General features: G+C 42.1%; 1 protein-coding gene across 1 annotated transcript in view; it reads left to right on the top strand.

The window, feature by feature from the left end:
- Positions 1-19,992, top strand: part of SEC14L1 (SEC14 like lipid binding 1) — a 42,908-nt gene that overhangs the window by 8,446 nt on the left and 14,470 nt on the right. The window contains exons 3-6 of the mRNA XM_053960345.1: positions 15,495-15,644; positions 16,519-16,650; positions 19,131-19,259; positions 19,509-19,743. Of these exons, the coding sequence (XP_053816320.1) occupies positions 15,495-15,644; positions 16,519-16,650; positions 19,131-19,259; positions 19,509-19,743 (646 nt within the window). The remainder of the gene's footprint in view (positions 1-15,494; positions 15,645-16,518; positions 16,651-19,130; positions 19,260-19,508; positions 19,744-19,992) is intronic.

The raw sequence follows: 19,992 nt of genomic DNA, 5'->3' as shown, positions 1-19,992 counted from the left end.
GTGGTTCATGACCTCTGTCTTCTAAGGGTCAGAGAAATATCACCAATATGTGTTTTCCCATTGTAGCTGAGCTGATGCACCAGGCTGCTGCTCTTGCTTTCTTGCACAGTTGATCAGCAAGCCAGCCTAGGGACACAGGCTGGGCCAGAGCTGTCATGGAAGAAAGGAAGATAAATTCCTTGTCAACCCCATTTCCTCACTGGGCTCCCTTAAGGCTGCTGAGCACCCCTGTGGGAGCAGGTGCTCGCCCCCCCCGTGCTGTGGGTGAGCTGCTGGCAGCTGGCTGCAAGAAAGAGGAGTCAGCAGGGCATCTGTCACTAGGGCTGCACTCTGGGAGCCCTCGATTCCGTTGGGAAATAATTAGGGATCTGCAGTTTGGAAAATGCAGAAGCTGCTTACTGTAACGCTAAATGAAGGGGCCATTAGAAACCTGATTCAGCAGTCTTCAGGTATTATTTAGCAGGGCAAAGTACTTGCAAATTGCAGTTAATGGTTTGGAGTTGTGGAGTCTGTGAGTTGCTTTGGCATAAAGGGGGCTCTATCCTTGCTTCAGAATAATGAAAATTAAAAAATTCTATGTTGTATGCTGGAACAATTACATGTGAATGGACTGGCTGCTTGTCTTGCTTTGTATTCATGTATAAAACTTCATGTCTGAGCATTTTCTATCTTGGACTTCTCTTGGGTTTTGCTTTATTATAATAAATTTTGGAATCTATATATATGCAGATTTGAAAAGAAAAATATCGCCTTTAACTCTGGCAACAGCAGAGGGATTGTGGGAGGGAGCAAAGAGAAGCTACTCTTTTGCATTAAAAATGAACTTTTATTTAAACTGTTTTAATTCTTAATTATACATGTTTGGGCTCTCTTAAATTACTGTTTCAAGGTTTTGTTATGGTCAGATTGATGAATTTAAATATCTAAATCAGTGGGGTTATGGATTACTGGATAATTACAACTGTTTTCATTTTGTTGGTATTTATGCTCTCATAATTTGAGTACGGATGCTTTTTGGAATATATGCAGATCAATTTGTGCAGGAGTTGAAAGCTGCACTGCAAACCTCGCCATCTCAGCCTGTCTGATAACTTTCTGCTGTGCCTACTGCTGCTGTAGTATTAGATCATATCGTGATGTGGCAATAATAGATCTCATTTTGTGAAAATGATTATTTCCCTGGTGATGGTCAGGGTGGCAACGTGCCATTTAGAGTTGTTTATGCCACAGCAGAAGGGAGCAGCTTCCTGATGAGAGCACTTCCTTTCTTGTGTGCATTGTGTCCCCTCATTTAGTGTAAAATTCAAATGTCACAGACATTCAGTCCTGTTCAGGCATACCAGGCAGCAGAAGCCTTTCCAGAGGATGGTTTTTTTCAGGTTATTTCATTCAGTGTGTAAATTATACTGTATAATTTGCAAAACTCTCTTTGCTGTGCAATTCATTGGCTTGTAGATAAGTTCTTCATTACTGAATTCAAGGCACTATGAAATTACTTATTTCTACTGAAGTGTTTCATGGTGTGCATGGTGCAGCCACTGAAGTTGTAATGAACAGGATTTAAAGCAATTTCACTTGAACTTGTTTGTTCTGTGTTGACTAAACTGATTCATGCTTTTGTTTGCCTTTCTCTGCTGTAAAGGAGGGTGAAGAACAAAGAAGTGATTGTCTATAATCTGAGTTTTAATTTCTTTTCATAAAAAAAGAATCAAGTGACTCTTGACTGCTTTTTTATTATTATTGGCTTATCTTTTGAAGCTAGGAGGTGTTTTCTGTCTGTGTTTTACTGGGGAGCAGATGCAGGGGTGCAGAAGCTGTACCATGCCAGTGATGGATCTTGCACTGGTATTACCTGGTTATCGAGATCTGGACAATAAATTAGGATTTTTATTCTGTCTCTTAATGAGAAGCACAGAACTGGATTGCACCATGAGGCCTCTCTAGATAGTGCTGCCTTTCAGGCATGGCCAAGGGCAGTTTCTGCCTCCAGGGGAGAGGATAGGAATGAGATAAACATATGGTAACACTCTCTTAGGATACTCTCTCATCCTCCAGCAATGTGTCTTGACAGCCCTTCTGGTCCAGAATGTGCCGTTGTCAGGAATAACATCTCATGTGCTTGATTTCTTGTGCTCCCAATCCTTTTTGGAGCCCAGTGAACTCTGTGGTGACACCCTCCAGCAGGAGCTGGTGCTTCATGACACGCTCTGTGAAGAGATGGATCCTTTCCCTCGAGCCTGGCAGAGCTTGCTCAGCTCACACCTCCTGCTCCTTGTGTCAGCAGAGGCAGCACAGCCTGGCCCAGGCTCTCTGTGCTGCCTGCCCTCCCTCAGGTCTTCAGTGACTCATTTTCATGGTGCTGCTCTTAGTTCAGTGGTTTATGATTTCACATGAGGAATTGCTGCTCTGTACTCTTGGTTTTCCATCATCAGTTTTTTACCTTTTGAGGGTCTCCTGGTACATCAGACATGAATGTAAGGTATTTTTTTGTTGCACTTCCTAGCTTGAGATAAATAGTTTGCAGGCTCCAGACCCTATCATGCTGCTTTTTCGTGACATTCCGTTGGCATTAGTGAGTGGTCAAGACTTAATATGATGTACTTAAAACTTATTAATTGGTTTGCTTAACATAATATGGCTGCTCTCTCCCTGGCAGTTGATATTTTGCTGGTCCAAAAGCCAAACCAAAGGCCTTGCTATTTATCTTGAATTTTGTGTTCTTCTGCTAAAGCTCACTGTACTGACAGTCTTGGAAGAGGGAAATTGCCTCTGGGCCAAATGAAAACCTGGTGGGTGAAGTCTGAGACAATGAAGTCAAACCTGTTCCACTGAACCTTCATGGAGCGGGGGGGAAAGTCTGGAGACTTTTTTCCTTGTGCTAGTACAAGTCTTTAACCTCTCAGGCAATGGTTTAATGAGGAATTCTGTGCCCACACTGTAGCAGTGCTGTAGTCATCCTGTCCTCCTCCACTCATAAATTAGATTTTTGTCTGCATAGTAATAATTTTATTTAAAATAGCTTAACATATTCCAGATGTTAAACACGTTGTAACAGACCTTCTTATTGAAAGTGTCTGTGATTCTAAGACCAAACAAGTGATGAATACTAATTATAGGACTCATAAACGTGAGGCTTAAGTGTGGTACAATAGAGCAGCAAGGAATATTTGACTGTTCTAAAAATAGATCCTCAGTGGACACAGCGAGATTGCAGCTGAATTTTAAAAAACTGACTGCGGAGGAGCCAGACACACAATTTGGTGAACTGGAAAAGGAAAGAGGAAGCCAAGCACCAAATTCTGCTTTCAGTGTGACAATACCCCGTGCCTGTGAAATGCCTGTTGGCAACACAGAGTGTGCTTGTGATTGTTCAGCTGATGTAGGACAAGGAATGGTAATTAGAAGAAACGGTAGGACAAGCTTAATGGTTTACAGGTTTTTTTATGTGTGTCTCTTAAAAAATTCACAGGAAGGTATGTTCCTGTGTTATGTAAAGGGCTGCGTATTGCCAGTGTTGCAGAGAATTAGGAAGTGCTTGGGAATAGCTCACATTCCTCAGTAATCACATGTCGGTCTCCAGGCATTTAAGCTTTCCTGGCCTGTCGCCAGCCTCTGCTGTGATGCTCTTTTGGAGGTCAGCCTCTTCTCCGGAGTACTTTAACCTTGAGCCAAAGCAGTCGTGTCCTGTGCAGTTGGGGTCAGAAGCCAAGTTTCCTCTCGGAGGAACTACTGAAGTTGACTTTAATTGCAGGGCACATTCTGTCAGACAAAGTGTTGTGCCCGGAGCTACGTGGCTTCTGGGCCAGACTGATTTCCATCTGTCTTGCTTGGAACAAGGGCAGGGAAGGCATTTCTCTCCGAATAGACGATAGTGTTGCAAATGCATTTGATACAAACAAGTTACAGTGACATTGCAAGTCCATCTGGGACTGCTGTTGCCCCCACGAGGCCAGGTAAGATCTGTGTACATTGAAGAGCAACTTGAAGCAGCACGGCTGTGAAGTGTGTCCTCGGTGTTCCACCTTCAGTCTAGACCAGAGCAATGTCAGTTGTTTTCTAACCAGCAATTTGATCTTGGCCTCTCAGTCATAAGCCAGCCTAACCTGAATGGTCAGGCTTTCCCAGCTTACTCCAAAGGAAAGGAAGATTAAAATTATTTTATTTGCATTCAGTGTGGTTGTTGGGCTTTCTATCCTTAACCTTTTGTTTTTCTTGAGGAAGGAGTGGTACTTGCCTGACTTCTCAATTCCAGCTTCTCATTTTAGAGGTTTGTGTTTCAAGATTGTTCAGAGGCTGCAGTTGAAGTTTGTCTTGCTCACTCTTCAGTGGAGTGACACTTGGGCACTTTGGGCTCTCTGGACTTCCCAAAGGGAGGAGGGGAATGAAGGATTCTCTTGTGTGTGCCTGGAAGGCAAAGCAGGTGTAACTCTAATTCCTACACAGGTCCACTTTCTCTTCTGTCCTGCCCTCATATTAAGGTGTCTTCTGAAGATGGACATGAGGTTCCCATACAAGAATCAATTATTACACAATTCCACCTGTGCAAATTTATTTAAGCAAACCACAGATGACTCAGATCTGTTTTAAAGTAATCACTCTTCAAATTAAAGTCATGTTGAGGCATGTCTGTGGTTATTGAAGATCATCTTTTACAGATAGAAGATACAGATAGAATGTTAACCCTTGTCTTCACATTCTTTTGCATCCTTTATCCTCAGTTTGTTCTACCTGCTGAATTGGTGTACCTTTTGCCATCAAAACTTTGAATAAAATTGCATTAAATCATCAAAGATCTCATTTTTATCTGGAAGAAGACGGAATCTCTGTGTATAGCAGAGTGGTTTTCAAGTAGTTATGAGCCATTTCCCTCCCAGTGTCATTCCATGCAACATGAGGCCCCTGTAGTTTTGCTGGTAAAACTTCTCTGAGCACTTTTCTGAAATGAAAATGCCCAGATGTTGAATGGGAAGGGAGCACTGAGGGGGATAGAGTAGAAAGAGCCTGCATGGGTGGCTTTACTGGTCCCAGCCCTGATGAGAACTGAGGTTTCTGTGTCTGGCTGTTTCTTTCTGGTGCAGAAAGAGGCTCTTTGCTTGCTCTGCTAAGTTGGTGACCGCAGTGGAACAACTCAACAGTGAACTACCAGTAAAATTCCACTTACCTAGAACAGAACCTGTTCTAAATCTCCTGCTTTATTTATAAGGCCTTAATGATTTTAATGAAATATTAAAGTAACTTTAGGCATGCTTGAAAACCCTGAACACCAAGGCTGAGATTCCTTAGCTCTGTAGCCAACACATTTATGCTGCCATACAGAGGAAGTTTGCTGCAGACCTTCCTGTCCCCCAGAAACTCCATTTTTTGCTCCTGCTTTTTGCCTTTGCTTCTATCCCCTCCCTTGCTTTTGGTTTTAGGCAGTCTTAAGTGAATCTATGCTTTTTATAGTATAACTCAGATTTGTCAAGAATGCTTAATGAACATATATTATCAAGTATTTCCTTGGATTATCTGAGAGTTTTACTGATATTTAGTTACAGGTGCTGTCTAAATGGAGCATTCTTTCAATAAGCTGCCTCTGAAATCCTTTTGATTTCTGGTGTGTGTGCTGATAGAAAAACAAGCACTTCTTTGCTTCACATTTACTTTGCAGAGAATGTAATCTAAAACTCTGAAATGTGTGTAAATTTTAAAATCACTACGAGAAAATGTGCTGTTTTCCCCCTGAAATTGTTACTATCTTTTTGATAGTAGGCAGGGTTTGATGTCTGCTGTAACTTCACAGCATAGAAAATCAGTTCTAAATCCTGTTCCTGAAAGTGATACTAATATGCATAATCCTATCCAGTTGATTCTTAGCCTGAATTTCTCCAAAACATTCTGTGCAACAGCTACCAGAGGTGAATTTGTTGCAGTGTCCTGTGATTGACAATTGAGATAATGTCCCAGAGTCCTCGTGGTCTGGGGTCATATTTTATGCAGTAAGAATGTTTTGGTTTCAGTATAAACATAACAATGTTTTGGTTTCCTGATGCTTTCTCTGTGTGATGACCTCAAAGGAAAGAAGTTTAAACACAAGCAAGACAAACTAAAATGGGTACCAAATTTTGGGAAGATGGTGTGGATGCTGTGCTGAGTTTCCTTGGAGATCTGTCCAGTTTCAGTGACATTTTGCAATGACCTGGAGCATGTAATGAGCAGTGTGGTATTTTCAGGGGTGGACTGGGCAGTGCTGGGTTAATGGTTGCACTCAATGGTCTTCAAGTCTTTTCCAACCAGAATGAGTTTATGATTCCAAGTGCATTCCACCTCACGGGACTCAAAGCCAGCTTACAAGAACTGGCCTGCAGGGTTGCCTGTAAGGCTGTTTAAAATGCCAAGCTATGCATTTGGTCTGGATTTGGAATGTAATTAAAGCCAATAACTGATCAACACTGTAACCATGGAAATGCTGCCTGAACCACAGAGAGGAACAGAAATGCCTGTATTTGTGTGTTGGTGCAGTTGCTTTCACTTGGAAGTGCTTTGTAGCAGTTTAACACGTGAAAGATGCTGCTATCAGAAATCCAAGGTGGTGTGTGATGTGTAAGCAGCACTCTGTGAGCTGCAGTTTCCTTTATAACACCATTTCAGTGGTATTTAATGATTTTTGTTATTGGCTGTGTGTATCAGCTCTGGTTATGCCTGAAATTTAACATGAAGCTGTTCCTTTTGCACTGCAGAAGACTTGGAAGAGATTAAATAGTGTGTGAAGTAGCCTGGATTGTGTCTGCAGAGCTGTGCGGAGATAAAGCTCGTTCTGGCTCTGTTCTGAAAGGTTGCTTTGCTTCCCCATGCACATCCCTGGTGTTCTGGATGAGTGGTGGTAATGGCTGTTTGAAGCCAGGAACCAATAAAAAATTGTCTATACATTTTTATGGCCTCAGAGTAAGTTAGTGGAGCCAAAGCACGAGGAGAACCTCTGTGCTGCTTCCTGTCTCCATAGAGATTTTTAATTTACTGAATCAAAGCCCTTCATACAAGATCTCAAAGCAGTTATTGAATTTGAGTTTAGTCTGTATACTGGGTTATTTTGTAGTGGTTATGGGCAATGTCCTCATTGTTTTCAGGAATTTGCAGAATGGATGTGAAGCTGAGAGATTTCTTACTGTGTTTTTCTAGGATTTGAGCAGCAAATTGCCTGCTTGGCATGTGGGTAGGGCTGTTAACCTGTTTGGTAGAACAAATAGATATTGTTTGTTCAGTGGTGACATCCACTGAAGACAAGATCATTTTAACAGGTATTTGAAATGTCCAAGAAACTTGGGTATTTGAAATGTCCAAGAAACTTGGGTATTTACTTAACTTGAAAGTACTGTGGGCTTCTAGTACAGCTAAATGTAAAAATGGACAGAGCAGTCTTGCCCTCTTCTTTTTATAGGAAGTAATAAAATCTGAGGCTTTATATAGTTAAGCTAGGGGTGAATTTAAATGTGTTAGAATAAATCTGCTCATCCTTTCTTTCTCTTTCTTTATGGACATTCACAAGGCACAAGTGGGTTGTTCATAGCAGTGTAGAGCCTGAAATCCTTTCCAGTGAAACCTGACTAAATCAAGAGAACCTCTTAAACAAGTATAGACACCAAGAGAAGACAAGGACAAGTAGAGATTATGCTTTTCTGTACACTTAATAAAACCTTTTTTTCCACGCAGGACTCCTGAGTGACAGAGGAGCTGTTGAGGGCAAGAATTAATGGCTTTGGTAAATGCCAGGAAAAGAAATGTTTTCTTATTCATCTCATTTTCCTCAACTCCTGCTTTCATGGAGAATTTCTCAGGAATTTCGTTTCCATTCCACAGAAGGAGAGGTGAGCTGAGAAAGCTCAATTTGCTGGCTGCGAAGCCAGTTATGCTTTCAGATGCTTTCTTGAGACAAGGATACTAAAAAGAACCTTGTAGCACTTCATGGTTGAACAAGTCCCAGGGAAGCCCTAGCGGTGTTAATGAAAAGGTTTATGCTGTGACCTGCACTGTTTGTTGGGTGTAAGGACAGCTTAGAGCACAGGTTATTTAACATCTGTGGGTGTTGGAAGCCCAGGGAGAGCCTAGAGACTGTGCAGGGCTCTGTAACGTCTGGGAGGTCAGGACTCATTCAGTGTGGGAAGTCTCTCCTGGATCTTCTGAGAAGAGATGTAGATTGGGCTGTAAATTTGAGCACCGCTTCAGTGCAGTATTATAAATACAGCATTTGAAGAATCTGAATATCATGCTGCAGTAAGTTTTTGAACTGCTGACAATTTTTCTTTCCAGATACTCAACCTGAAAGCTCTGATCTCTGCCTTGGAGAACATCCAAGGTTGTTTTTCAAGATTGCTTCTCTTGCTGTTTGAGAAATAATTAGCCTTCAATTACAACTCATGAACAACATCTGTGCAAAGTAGATTCTTGTTAGTACTTGTCTGATTTGTATAATAGTGTGTTTGTGTGGTCTATTAAAAGAAAAAAAGACAAACCTCAGAACTTCAAAAAGAAAAAAGCCATTGTAATTGTAGTCCAAGGATTTGATGCATGATTATATAAAACTTTTACAGCCTCCTTTATGAAAATTTTAGATTAACTCCATTGTTTCTGAACCTTAAGGTGGGAGTGTACTTCTGCAAAGCAGAAAGAGCTGGGCCATTTGAGGTAATTATTTGGGAATGCTTTTCTTTGGAAAGCTAGATATGAACAATGCTGTAAACTTACACTCTTAATGCACTAAAGATCATTTAATTAGAAAGTTCTAGGTCACTTCTTACACTTTTGTAGTAAACAGGAACTCTTTAGCCTCTAAAATGGAGCAGAATGTTTGTCTTACCAATATTGACTTGTCCTATTGATTTTTCGGTGTAACTTACAGAAGGGTTATTTATTTTATCTTGGATACACTTAATAGCCATCGTTAATACTGAGACGGCCAAATTTCATTGTACCAGAACAGAGGGTGAAGACAATCTATTGTGTTTTTGAATGACTCGTGCCATTCCAGGGTAAAATGCTTTTTTGGACTGTAATGGAGGGACAAAGCAAAATAAGGTCAGGATGCAGTTGTGGGAAGGTGTGATGGGGAGAAAGGAGAACTGTGCAACTTTTTTTCCCCTGTAGCTTAGAGTAAGGGTCCACTCTCATTTGCCAGGAGAATGTCAGCTCTCATTTTGGGAATCCTTTGGAATGCACACGGAGCAGCCGTACCCTCAGAGCTGCTCGCACAGCTCTCAGATGGATCCAGCTCTCTGCTCTTCACACCCTGCCCAAGTACAGCTCTGCTTGGAAAGGCAGGATTTTCCTCTCTTCTGTGGAATTGTGCTCTGCATGGAGTGGAAGAGCTTCTTCCTGTTGCAAAATGAAAGTATTTAAACAAAGGTATATTTGAATGTGGGGCATTGTGATTTAGTTTCTCTTTTAACAAATCAAGATGGAACAGAGCCTTCCTTTTTAATGAATGCTTGCTGCCTGCTTCATCTGTCTTAATTCTTAAAATCTCTGCAGTAGCTCTCCTTCAGGTGAAGAGTTATAATTTTTAATTCAAATTGCTTCCACATGACGTATTTCCTGATGTACTTTCTAATTGCTTACTCCAGTTCAGTGATAAATTGTTAAGCAAACATTTTGTTTGTTGATTTTGCTCTGATTGCCAGCAGGTTCACCATTGGTGAGTCTTTCTGGAAAAGCTATAGTGTATTTGTTCTAGTTCTATTTGAACACTTTTAAACACTTTTTAAAAGTAGAAATTGTAATGGAAGGCTTAAACTTTTTTTTTTTCCCATTAAATAAGTCATAGTGTTCTTTACACTCTGGCTAGTCAGATCTTGATGACATAGACTGTGGTAAGATTTACAGAGAAGTCAAAGGACTGTTAAACGACCTCAGATTTGTTGAGGACCAGAAATGGTACATAAAGGAAATTTTTGTTTAGATGATACCCAGCCATTCTCTGACAGGCCTGACCCTGCTGGGTTGTCTGTAGTCCCCACAAGTCCCAGCTGTAGCCTGTGTAACTAAAGCCTTCTCCATCTTTTCCAGAGAGAGTTCTAGAACTGAGTGCCTGCCAAGCAGCCTTTGTTTCCCAGCAATAAGAAAACAACTCCTCTCTCTGTAAATGAGAACGTTTAATGAGGTGAAAACACAACGGAGAGAAAAACCACTTAAGCCTCCTGAGCAAGAGCTGCTGTGGAGAGCTGCTCTGAGGGAAAGGTCACTGCACAAAGCCAAGGGGAGCTGTGCTGCTGGAGCAGGGCCTGCCTGGGACCCTGAACCTGTCCTTGGAGGACTTGTCCTTGCAGAGCTGGCCTTACAGAGGAGGCTCTTCCCAGAGAGCTGACTACCTGTGTGTTAAAGATGTTTGTGCTTCCCCAACGTGCAGTTTGCTTCACGTTCCCTCTTCCTGGTGCCTGGGAGTGTTACCTTACCAAAACCCTATTTCTGGAGCTCTTTGAGGTGTATCCACTGTAACCATCTGCTCTCTTGCATGCACGCCCCCGAGCTGATCATTGCCATGTGAGCTGACATCCCTCAGAGCCACTGGCACTGAGATCACACTGCTTTGTTCAAGTCTCACGATTTTTATATTGCTTTGAACAAGTGTCATGATTTTTATACATATGTATGGATTGTGAAGGGAGTGATAGAGAGCCTCTGAACAGCAGAACACAGGGCATGAAAAGTTATTTGCTGATCTGTGAGAGTTCCAGAAACAATCCAGAATTGTTTCTTTTCAAGTTCAGCTGCCAAGAATTTGACACCTCTTGGTTGCCCTGCCATGGGTCACTGCTTTTCCTATTGATCTGCAGTGCTCTAATGCAAGGGGAGGAAGGGATACAGTGCTCTGCAGGAATGATCAGGCTCCTGGAATGCAGCCTGTGGAGCCAGGGCAGCATCCTGCTTGAGTGACCCTTCTTTTTTCTTGTCTTTATGAATAATGCAGAAATCCCCCACGCTGGAAGTGGATAGGGGAGCACAGTGAACTTTGGTACGCACTTGCACATTGGTACCCACCCATGGTCAGGCTCTGCAGGCAGGAATTGAAGTTAGCACTGAGTGCTGCAGATGAGATTGGACTGCCAGGATGAATCTGTTTGTGGGTTCTCTTGAGGTGCCCTTGGAGAATGTGGTGCTGCTATTGGAATCTTATTCAGCCAGTAATTTTGGACAGAAAGCATCAAAAAGAAATAAAACATCTTAACAGCTTGATTCATGCCATTAAGCTGTTAAAGCACTCAATATGCTTGATTTTCCAAATGGTAATTGAAATCCTCTGTATTTCACTGGGTTAGAATTTCTCATTTTAGATTGCTTAATTTAATACTTTTATTTGGAAGATTCACCTACCAAAACAGCATAGCATAAGATTGCTTGGAATATTTTTTTTTCTTTTTTAAAGTGTACTAGTTAGTTTTGAGTCATTTAATGGAAATACTAAATAATCCCTGTCCTGGAAGGCAGGAGACTGGGAATATATTAATCTGGCCGGAGAAACTGAGTAATTTATTTGCATGAATGACTGATTCTCCCGACTGAGGAACTGAGCACTTGCTTATTATCAAGGTATTTTATTAGCCTTAGGCATGGTTTGAGAAGCAAAAAGGCAGAAATCTTTGAAAACTGGGCTGGGGGTTCATACCTAAGTGCTGTTTTAAAGGTGGTATTTTGAAAGAAACTTGTTATTCCTGATACTAGAATTCCAAAATCTAAGGGCTGGTGCAGTAAGTACAATTCCCTTGGCTATGAACAATGACTGCAATGGGTTTAAAATAGTCTGACTTCTGAATTGCTTTCATGTCTTCATATTCAGCTGAAATACTAGCAAGGATAAAAGTGGAATAAATCCTGTTATTTTGACTCTACTCTGAGCATGAGTTGCTAAGGGAAGCAGTTGGAAAGGATGCTTTATTTCAGTGCTATTTTGGTTGAAATTATGCTTGTCAGTGCTCTTGCCGTTAACATGCTTTAAGAAAGTTAAATTTGTGGTTCAAGCTGCTTCACCAGACTGTGTTTTTCTTGATGCACAATGCAGCTTCTAATGGATCAGAGTACACAAATGTTCCAGAGGCTGGTGGGAGATGTAAAAGTACATTATTGAGGAACTGCAGAATTGCAGGCTCAAAATCACTTTTTGTAAGATGTGTACACAGGTGTCTCAGCCACAGAGGTGTTGTGACTTCACATCAAGCCCAGCAGCAGCTGCAGAATTCTGGGGATGAGCACATCTGTGCTTTTGCCTTGTGCTCCGTGTCAATCTCCACACACCCTGTGTGTTAAATGTGACAGTAACAGTGTCACGTCCTTGAAATACCATTCCTGGCTGCATTTAGTGCTACAGCACCAGCATTTCACTCCTGCATGGAGCCCTTCAGGATTTTCTGCAGCTGCTTCTCTTTTGAGGAACTAATTGTCTTTGATTGTACCTGCATAGTGAAATTGGAACACTGAGACAAAGGTGTGGAATATCTGATTTTATTTGTGAAGAGAGACCCATCTGTCCAGGTTTCACCACAACGCTGTCATACAAGGAAGGAGCAATATTTTATAATAAACTGCTTTATCAGCCTGCTGGAGGAATACTGCATCATGCAGTTCAGTTATTTCCTGTCTGCAAAGCTGGATTTGAGACAAAATTTCTGGTTCAAAACACTTTAATAATGCAGCAAAATCCCTTCAGTTCTCTTGGAAAATAAAAGCAGTGTTTGATCTTTCTTTAATTTTCTCATGCTCCTTGAATAGCTCCAGTCGTGGCCATGCATGTGCTGCTCTGCCTCACGTGGCTCTTGCTGTGTTGTACCACAAATTACAGGTTTTCCTCCTGTGCTGTGTTGGTTCATGGTGAAAGATGTGTCAGTGTCCTGTAGCCTTTGGCAGCTTTTTCCTGCCCACTCTGCACTGTGAAAATGCAGTTTGTCCCTCGTGGAAGACACAGCTGTGCTTGAAGCAGATTGAATATTTTGACGTGGCCATGGTTATTTTATTTATTCCAACTGGGCTGTGCTGAGGAATGGTGCATTACAAGGATGTATTAGCAGTGGGACATAAATAAAATCTGATTTAAGAACCCAGTAAAATTGACTATGAGCAGTTTTCTCTGTGTATGTTCTCTACAGGGAGAAAGAATCCTGAGTCGCTGTTATTCTCTTGGAAACCCTCAAGTACTTTGCTGTGAGCATTCAGCTTGCCAGCTTTTGGCAGATAATAATTTCATTCTCTTCCAAATTGAACACATTCAATTCAATCTTGCCATTTAAAACAACACATTCTTCTTGGGCATTTTTTTGTTCACAGTTCAGGAGCAGGTAATGCTCTGAATTGCAAATGCTCACAGGGCAAACATGAAGTGTTTGGAGGACTAAGATGGGAAGTGTCAATATGTGCAATGCAGGAGACTTGCAAATGCTTTGGCATAAAGGGGGCTGTTCAGATGGAGAAAACTTGTCATCCAAAGGTAAAAAAGACTTTGAAAAAAGTGAAAAAAATAGATACTCACTAGATACCTACCTATTAGGTATCTACTGCCTTTGCTCTCCTGTCTATAAAATAATTGTAACATAAGGTCCTCAAAATAAAAGTATTAAATGAAGCAATCTGAAAACGAGAAATGCCTCTAAATTCTGCTTCTTCTAGACATGTTTTCTTTTTCTGACTTCAACAACATTTAACTACAGTCATTGCAGTTAAAATAGGGATTAATTGATGAAGAATGCTGACACTTTTTCAGGGAGAGGGCTGAGCTACTCATGAGCAACTAAAATGTACAGCCTTCTGTCCAGAACAAGAGCCTTGTAAAAGAAATAAAGCTTCTTTGCCATACCAACAGGGCAAAAAAGCCTTCTTATTCCATGTTAATAGGAGCCATCCCCCCTTTGTCTCGGAGCTGTGAAAGATTTTCTCACCCAGCGCTGACTATTGTGTTACAACACTAATGCTGTGTCCCTGCTGTTGTGCACACAGCTCTGAGCCCAGGAATGATTGCTGCTCTTCAGTCAAACCGAGCCAGCTGTGCACGGATGAGGTCTGGAGCTGGGAGTGTGTGTGACCCCTTCCCTGGCTGCACTTCTGCTGCCTTACAGAGCAGCTTGATGAACTCGGGACAGTCATGCTGCAAAAATGGTTTAAAAATATGCACGGGGGAAAAAAGCTGACACTGTTTTAGTGCCTTACACCACTGTCACCATAGTAACACTGCCTTCAAACTAGGTTTGAACACTGGTAATAAACTGAAGTATTTTAATTGTTCTACAGGGAGAATTAAGAGACCTTTTCTGTTCCAGCCCCACCATTGCATACTTTGTGCAGCTGCTGCTTGTTTTGTTCCCCAGCCTCTCCCTCTTGGTGCTGCAGCCCAGCTGTTTTCAGAGTAGTTGAAATAATCTGAAAGGACAGAGTGGATATTTCACCTCCTTTAAACATTTCTTTCATGATGCTCTCTCAGATTTACTTTATCTAAGCTTTCTTCTGCATTGGGACATCTTGCAAAATCCTACCTCTTCACCAAAGCCAATGAGGTTCTTATAGTAGCAAAAATGAAGGAATTCACAATATGGAAAGCAGGCTAAAGAATTAGTTGCTTCACTGCTACCCCATGAGGAAAAAAAAAAAAAAAAGCCAAAGAGAAGCAGAGATACATCAGAGACTGTGAAAAAAAAGGAAAAAAAAAAAAAAGAACTGCCTTGTATTCTCCAGCCACAGTGGTTTTAAAATCAAAATTCAACAAGTTTGCTAGTGGGGATAACACCCATTTTCCTCTTCCTTATTTTACTGACCTCAAATCCTTAACTCTCTTGTCTATGTCTGATTTAATACCATCTTTTCTCTGTGTCAGGTATTTAAGGGATGAAGTTATTTACATGACCATGTTTTTTAGCCAAAATCAAAGCTGTTGCTAGTTCTGCATTGTTGCAAGAAGTTTTACATTTTCAGAAGTGTGAAATGAGCTCATTGTATTAGACTGACTGTTGTTGGACAAAACTGGGAACTGATAAACTGCAGTGAAATCATTAGGAACATTCTGTGCCCAGGGAGCTTGAGAGCTCTATTAGCTTAAGAAATAGCTTTTGAAATGTTTTTATTAGACCTTGGGGAGCTGTATGAAATCCCTCTAGACAGTTTGGTGAAACACCGGTAATTAGTAAGTGGGTTTTTTTAATCCAAGACATAATTGTTTTGTCTTGTGGTATTTTAGAACTGGAGGGTCTGATTTTCCTGTTATCAAGGGGGTTGTCATGGTACAGAATGAATAACTTCCTTTTCAGAGGGAGGGGAGGAATGGGTTATTTTGTGTGGTTTAAAAACTGCCTTACTGGCAAGGAATCCATTAATAAATGGATTGTTTGGAATGCACTGTGACTCTTTCAGCTGTAACATGGATTCAGGAAGGCTCAGCCCCTTCCATGGAAGCTCTGAAGGGCATTGAGCTTCCAAATGCTGGAGGAACTCTCCACACCCTCAGGAATTAATGGTGATGATTGTTTGCTCTCTTTCCATCGTGACAGGCATATGAAAGGAGGTTTCCTACGTGCCCTCTGATCCCCATGTTTGTAGCCAGTGACACTGTAAATGAGTACAAGAGTGAGGATGAGGCCATCCATGTGATTGAGCGGCGCTGCAAGCTGGACATCGATGCACCACGGCTGCTGAAAAAGGTGATGAGCTTTGAAGTGCCTGGTTTGTACTTCTGGATATCCCTTCACCTGAATACTGTACTGTCCTGGTTTGACAAGACAGGTGTCTGCCAAGGAAGGCAGGAGCCTCCCCTGAAATGGAAAATGTAAACACCCTCCCTCTGAATCATTATAATTTTGAAATTATAAGGCTCTCAGGCAAAGATACAGGAATAAGAATAACAGTTCTTTATTAGGAAAACTAAAAATACAAATGTAATAGTACAAATAAAAAAACTACTGCCAGAGTCAGAGCAGGCCGTGGCAGCCTGTGGGTCAGGGTGGTGGCAGCAGTGCCATTCCATGGTGGCTCAGCCCTCCTGCAGTGCCAGCTGTGCTTCTGCTGGAGCAGGATCCTGGACAAGGCTGGAGTTTTCCTCTGAAGCTCCAGGGCTGCTGGAGATGGGCCTGGGCTTCCTCTGGGAATGCAGTGGGGAAGAAAGCTGCTCCTCTGGGAATGCAGTGGGGCAGAAAGCTGCTCCTCTGGGAATGCAGGGGGGAAGAAAGCTGCTCCTCTGGGAATGCAGTGGGGCAGAAAGCTGCTCCTCTGGGAATGCAGTGGGCAAAGGCTGCTGTGCTGTTCCAAAGTCAGATTGTATCCAGGTAGGAATGCTTGGCTCCTCCCCTGGGTGCAGCATCTCCCCATGGGATGATGGAATTTTCTCAGCCATGCAGGGACACTCAGTGGCCATGAACAGAAGAGATCTCCTGGAGGGAGGGTTGGGTGTGGGAGAGATAAAGCAAAAACTGCCCAAGGAACAGCAGAGAACTGATCCTCCTCTGACTGATGGGAATAGAATACCCCTATTTCCAACCTAAGACATGTACCTTAACAGAGTCTGTGCCCCTTCCCCAGATTGCAGGAGTGGACTACGTTTATTTTGTCCAGAAGAACTCTCTGAACAGGCGAGAAAGGACTCTGCATATAGAAGCCTACAATGAAACCTTCTCTAACAGAGTCATCATTAACGAGCACTGCTCCTACACAGTGAGTAACAACAGGCCCTTGGTGGGGCTGCATATGGAGCCAAGGCACTGTTCAGATCTCAGGACTCAAACAGAGCTTGGGTTGTTCCTGGCTTTTGCCTTGCAAGAAAAAATAACCAACATGTGGGAAATGAATTTGTAGAGAATTTGTAGAGAATGTATTCATCTGTATGCAAACCTCGAGATAAGAAATGCTGACTTGGAAATGCCATGGAATAGGAGAGACACTGTTGAGAGAGAAATGGAGCTAGAAACAAGTTTCAAAGGATGGCCTTACAAATAAGACTGGATATTTTGGAGAAATAGAACCATGAAAGATGTATTGTAGTAGGACCCACGAGGGGTAATTCTAGATGATTGGCTTTAAGGCATCTACGGCATGGTGTAGCAAAAGCTGATAGGCCAAGAAATGCTTATAGTGTGTTGTAATTAAGAAATAGTTGGCTTCTGATTGTGATGGTGTGAATTATAACATCTGTATTGTCTCACCCTTCAAATGAGACTAAAAATGGAATAAAAGATTTTAAAACACCTCTCAGTTACACCATCTCTGGGTCAGAAAAGAGCTTAATCCAGCACCAACACACTGCCCTGAGTGATAATTGTTCATGTTAAATGTAATACACTTGCCTCAAAAACTGAGACATGTTTGGCACCCTCTTGCATGAGCATCTTCTCAGAGAGCAGAACACAACATAGTTTGCTGTGTTTGACAGCTCTGTTTAGGCAAATATGTGCTTTGTAGCAGCAGTGTGGGACTTGATGAGGCTGTTGACACCCTGACAGAACTGCCAAGGAAAGTTCAGCTGATTTGCCTTCTGCTCAGCTCAGACAGGAGTTCATTGAGTCAGCTATGTGTTTTAACCTACCTTTTTTCATTGTTCTTGGTCTTCAGTGCAAATGTTGATGCAGAGGAGTCTGGTGGCAGTCCTGCTGCTCTGCTCTGGTCATGGTTTATTTCTGAATGACTCAGCTCACCCTCATGGGCTCTTACAGCATGTACTGTAGCAGTAGAGCTTCAAATTGATGTTAAAGGTCAGGTCAGAGCTAACAAATGTGACTGATTTATCTGTATTGTAGCACTCTTTCTAGGTCATAACATTTTCTGTTGTGTTTAACCTGTGGTTAAAAGATCACTGGGTGCCAAACCCACTTGACATTATTATCTAATATTTTTATAATTATTTCTGCCATAGCTTCCAGGGTAAATTTAAGCATACTCTTCCACTTACCTGCAGTTTTTATGTGAAAGCTCTGTTTAAGGAGGGGAAATGCTGTACAGAAAAGTGCATGTGGTAAATATGTACAAAACACAGCACTTCTCTATGCCCATTTGCTCTACTCAGTCGAGAAATTAGGTAAATACAAACCCAGTTTTTTAATGGAATAATAAATTGTTTCTAAAAGTTCACTTTTATTAAAGGTAACTTATAATTGAATCTATGAAAATACAGGAAGATTCTTAAATGATGTTATGAGTTGTACTTACTGAGGCTGCACAAGCTATTCCTGTACCTCCCATTCCCTAATGCAGAAACAGAAAATGAAGGCAAAAGGGTATTTTTTTTTCTGCAGTTGTCTCCTCATAAAGTGTTGATCCTGTTCTTAGTCAAATTAAGCATGTTTTGAGGGAGAAGGGAACCCTAAGGCATCAGGCCAGTTACATGCTCAGAAATCCAGCCTTTTGTGATGTTTTTATAATGATAAATTCAGAGCCCAGCCTAGGAACTGCTTGAACAAATCTATTTCAGCTGAAGAGAGTTTAAAAACCAGCTTTTTTGTAACAGTATCAGCATCAATTGTAGAACTGTTTAGGTTGGAAAAGCCTTTTAAAATGGAGTCCAACTAAAAGTCTGTTTCAGGATCATGTCAGTAAAGGAAGAGATAAGCTAAGAGGGAAGGTGTTAGCTGAGTGAGGAGTGTGCACTTCTTTCTGTGGCATTATCATGGGAGAACAAACTAAAACAGTTTTCATTCTACAGAATGCTAAAGTACCTGCTAGGTCAGTGTGGGATCAGTGTTTTGGCTGTCCCTTGGAAACATGTTGGGAGTGCTGCCCCTGCCCTTGCTGCAGGGCTCAGCCTGGCTGAGCTGGCCCTGGGCTATCAGCCACAGCAGAGTTCCCTGTGGAGGCTTTTACCCTGTTCCACACACACCCTGCAGTCCCAGCCCTTATCTAGACTGAGAGACTGTAGAAATGTGCACTCCTCTGGCTCTTGGCTGGTGCACTTGTGTTTCTCCACCCTCCCCTTTCTTGTTAAGACCAACCAAAAAAGGAGCTGTGGGACCAAAAGCTTCTCAACTTTTTGTCCTTTGGTGTTGCCTCTTCCCAGCTGTGAATCAAGGCAAGCAAGACACTGCAAATTCCACTTGAATGTTTTTGACTGTGTGAACCTGTAAAACAAGAAACATTGCAAATGTTGTGAGGGACAAAAAAAACCCTAAATGGATAACTGAGCTGTATGATCTTTTGACTTGTAGGTTCATCCTGACAATGAAGATTGGACCTGTTTTGAACAGTCGGCCAGTCTGGATATCAAATCTTTTTTTGGTTTTGAAAGCACAGTGGAAAAGATTGCCATGAAGCAATACACCAGCAATATTAAAAAGGTGAGCCTGCAGTTGGGAAGGATGTGCCTGGCTCCAAGTTACCAAAAGACAATGAGGCTGCTGCTAAGTAACAGGCTGCTCTGCTCAGAAACCTGGGCTGCCTTGCTAAGGGCCTGGGGCAGTGTGTCTGTGTAGAGCTGTTTCAAGTGAAATCTTTAGAGGTCTGATCACTTAATTTTCAGCTCAATTCTTTCTGTGTCTAAATATGTGGGTTTTTCAGTAGCTGAAGTAAATTTTCTTTTTTTGAAGGGAAAAGAAATAATAGAGTACTACCTGAAGCAGCTGGAGGAAGAAGGCATAACCTTTGTCCCTCGCTGGACTCCTCCTGTTGCATGTAAATCAGAGAGCAGCACGTGCCACCCAAGGAGACCAGTGTCACCTGCCATTAATATCCCAGAGTCTGCCACAAAGGAGGGCTTGAGCAACAAGGAGATCCTCAACACCTCCAGCAGCCCCTCGGAGCCCGCCGCAGGAACGCCCGATGGTAGGGGGGGGTCTGATGGGTTTTACTGGGAAGCTTTGTACTGGAGAGGCCCTCAGCACTGGGCAGCTTCTCCTGGGCAGCTGAGGAGCTCCTGAGTTGATGACATGCAGTGTTCAAGTGTGTGCTCACCAAGCAGTGACATGTGGCAGAGCTCAGGCAGCTGTTACAGGCTGAGCTCGTGAGTAGAGATCAGGTATGAGCAGAAGAACTCTGCTTTTCATTGGGTTGCAAATGAACAGTCTGCTCTTA

The sequence above is a fragment of the Vidua chalybeata genome, chromosome 19, assembly GCF_026979565.1.
Source record: "Vidua chalybeata isolate OUT-0048 chromosome 19, bVidCha1 merged haplotype, whole genome shotgun sequence".
NCBI classification, from domain to species: Eukaryota; Metazoa; Chordata; class Aves; order Passeriformes; family Viduidae; genus Vidua; species Vidua chalybeata.
Note: the sequence above shows the minus strand (reverse complement) of the source record. Positions and strands in the feature narration are given on the sequence as shown.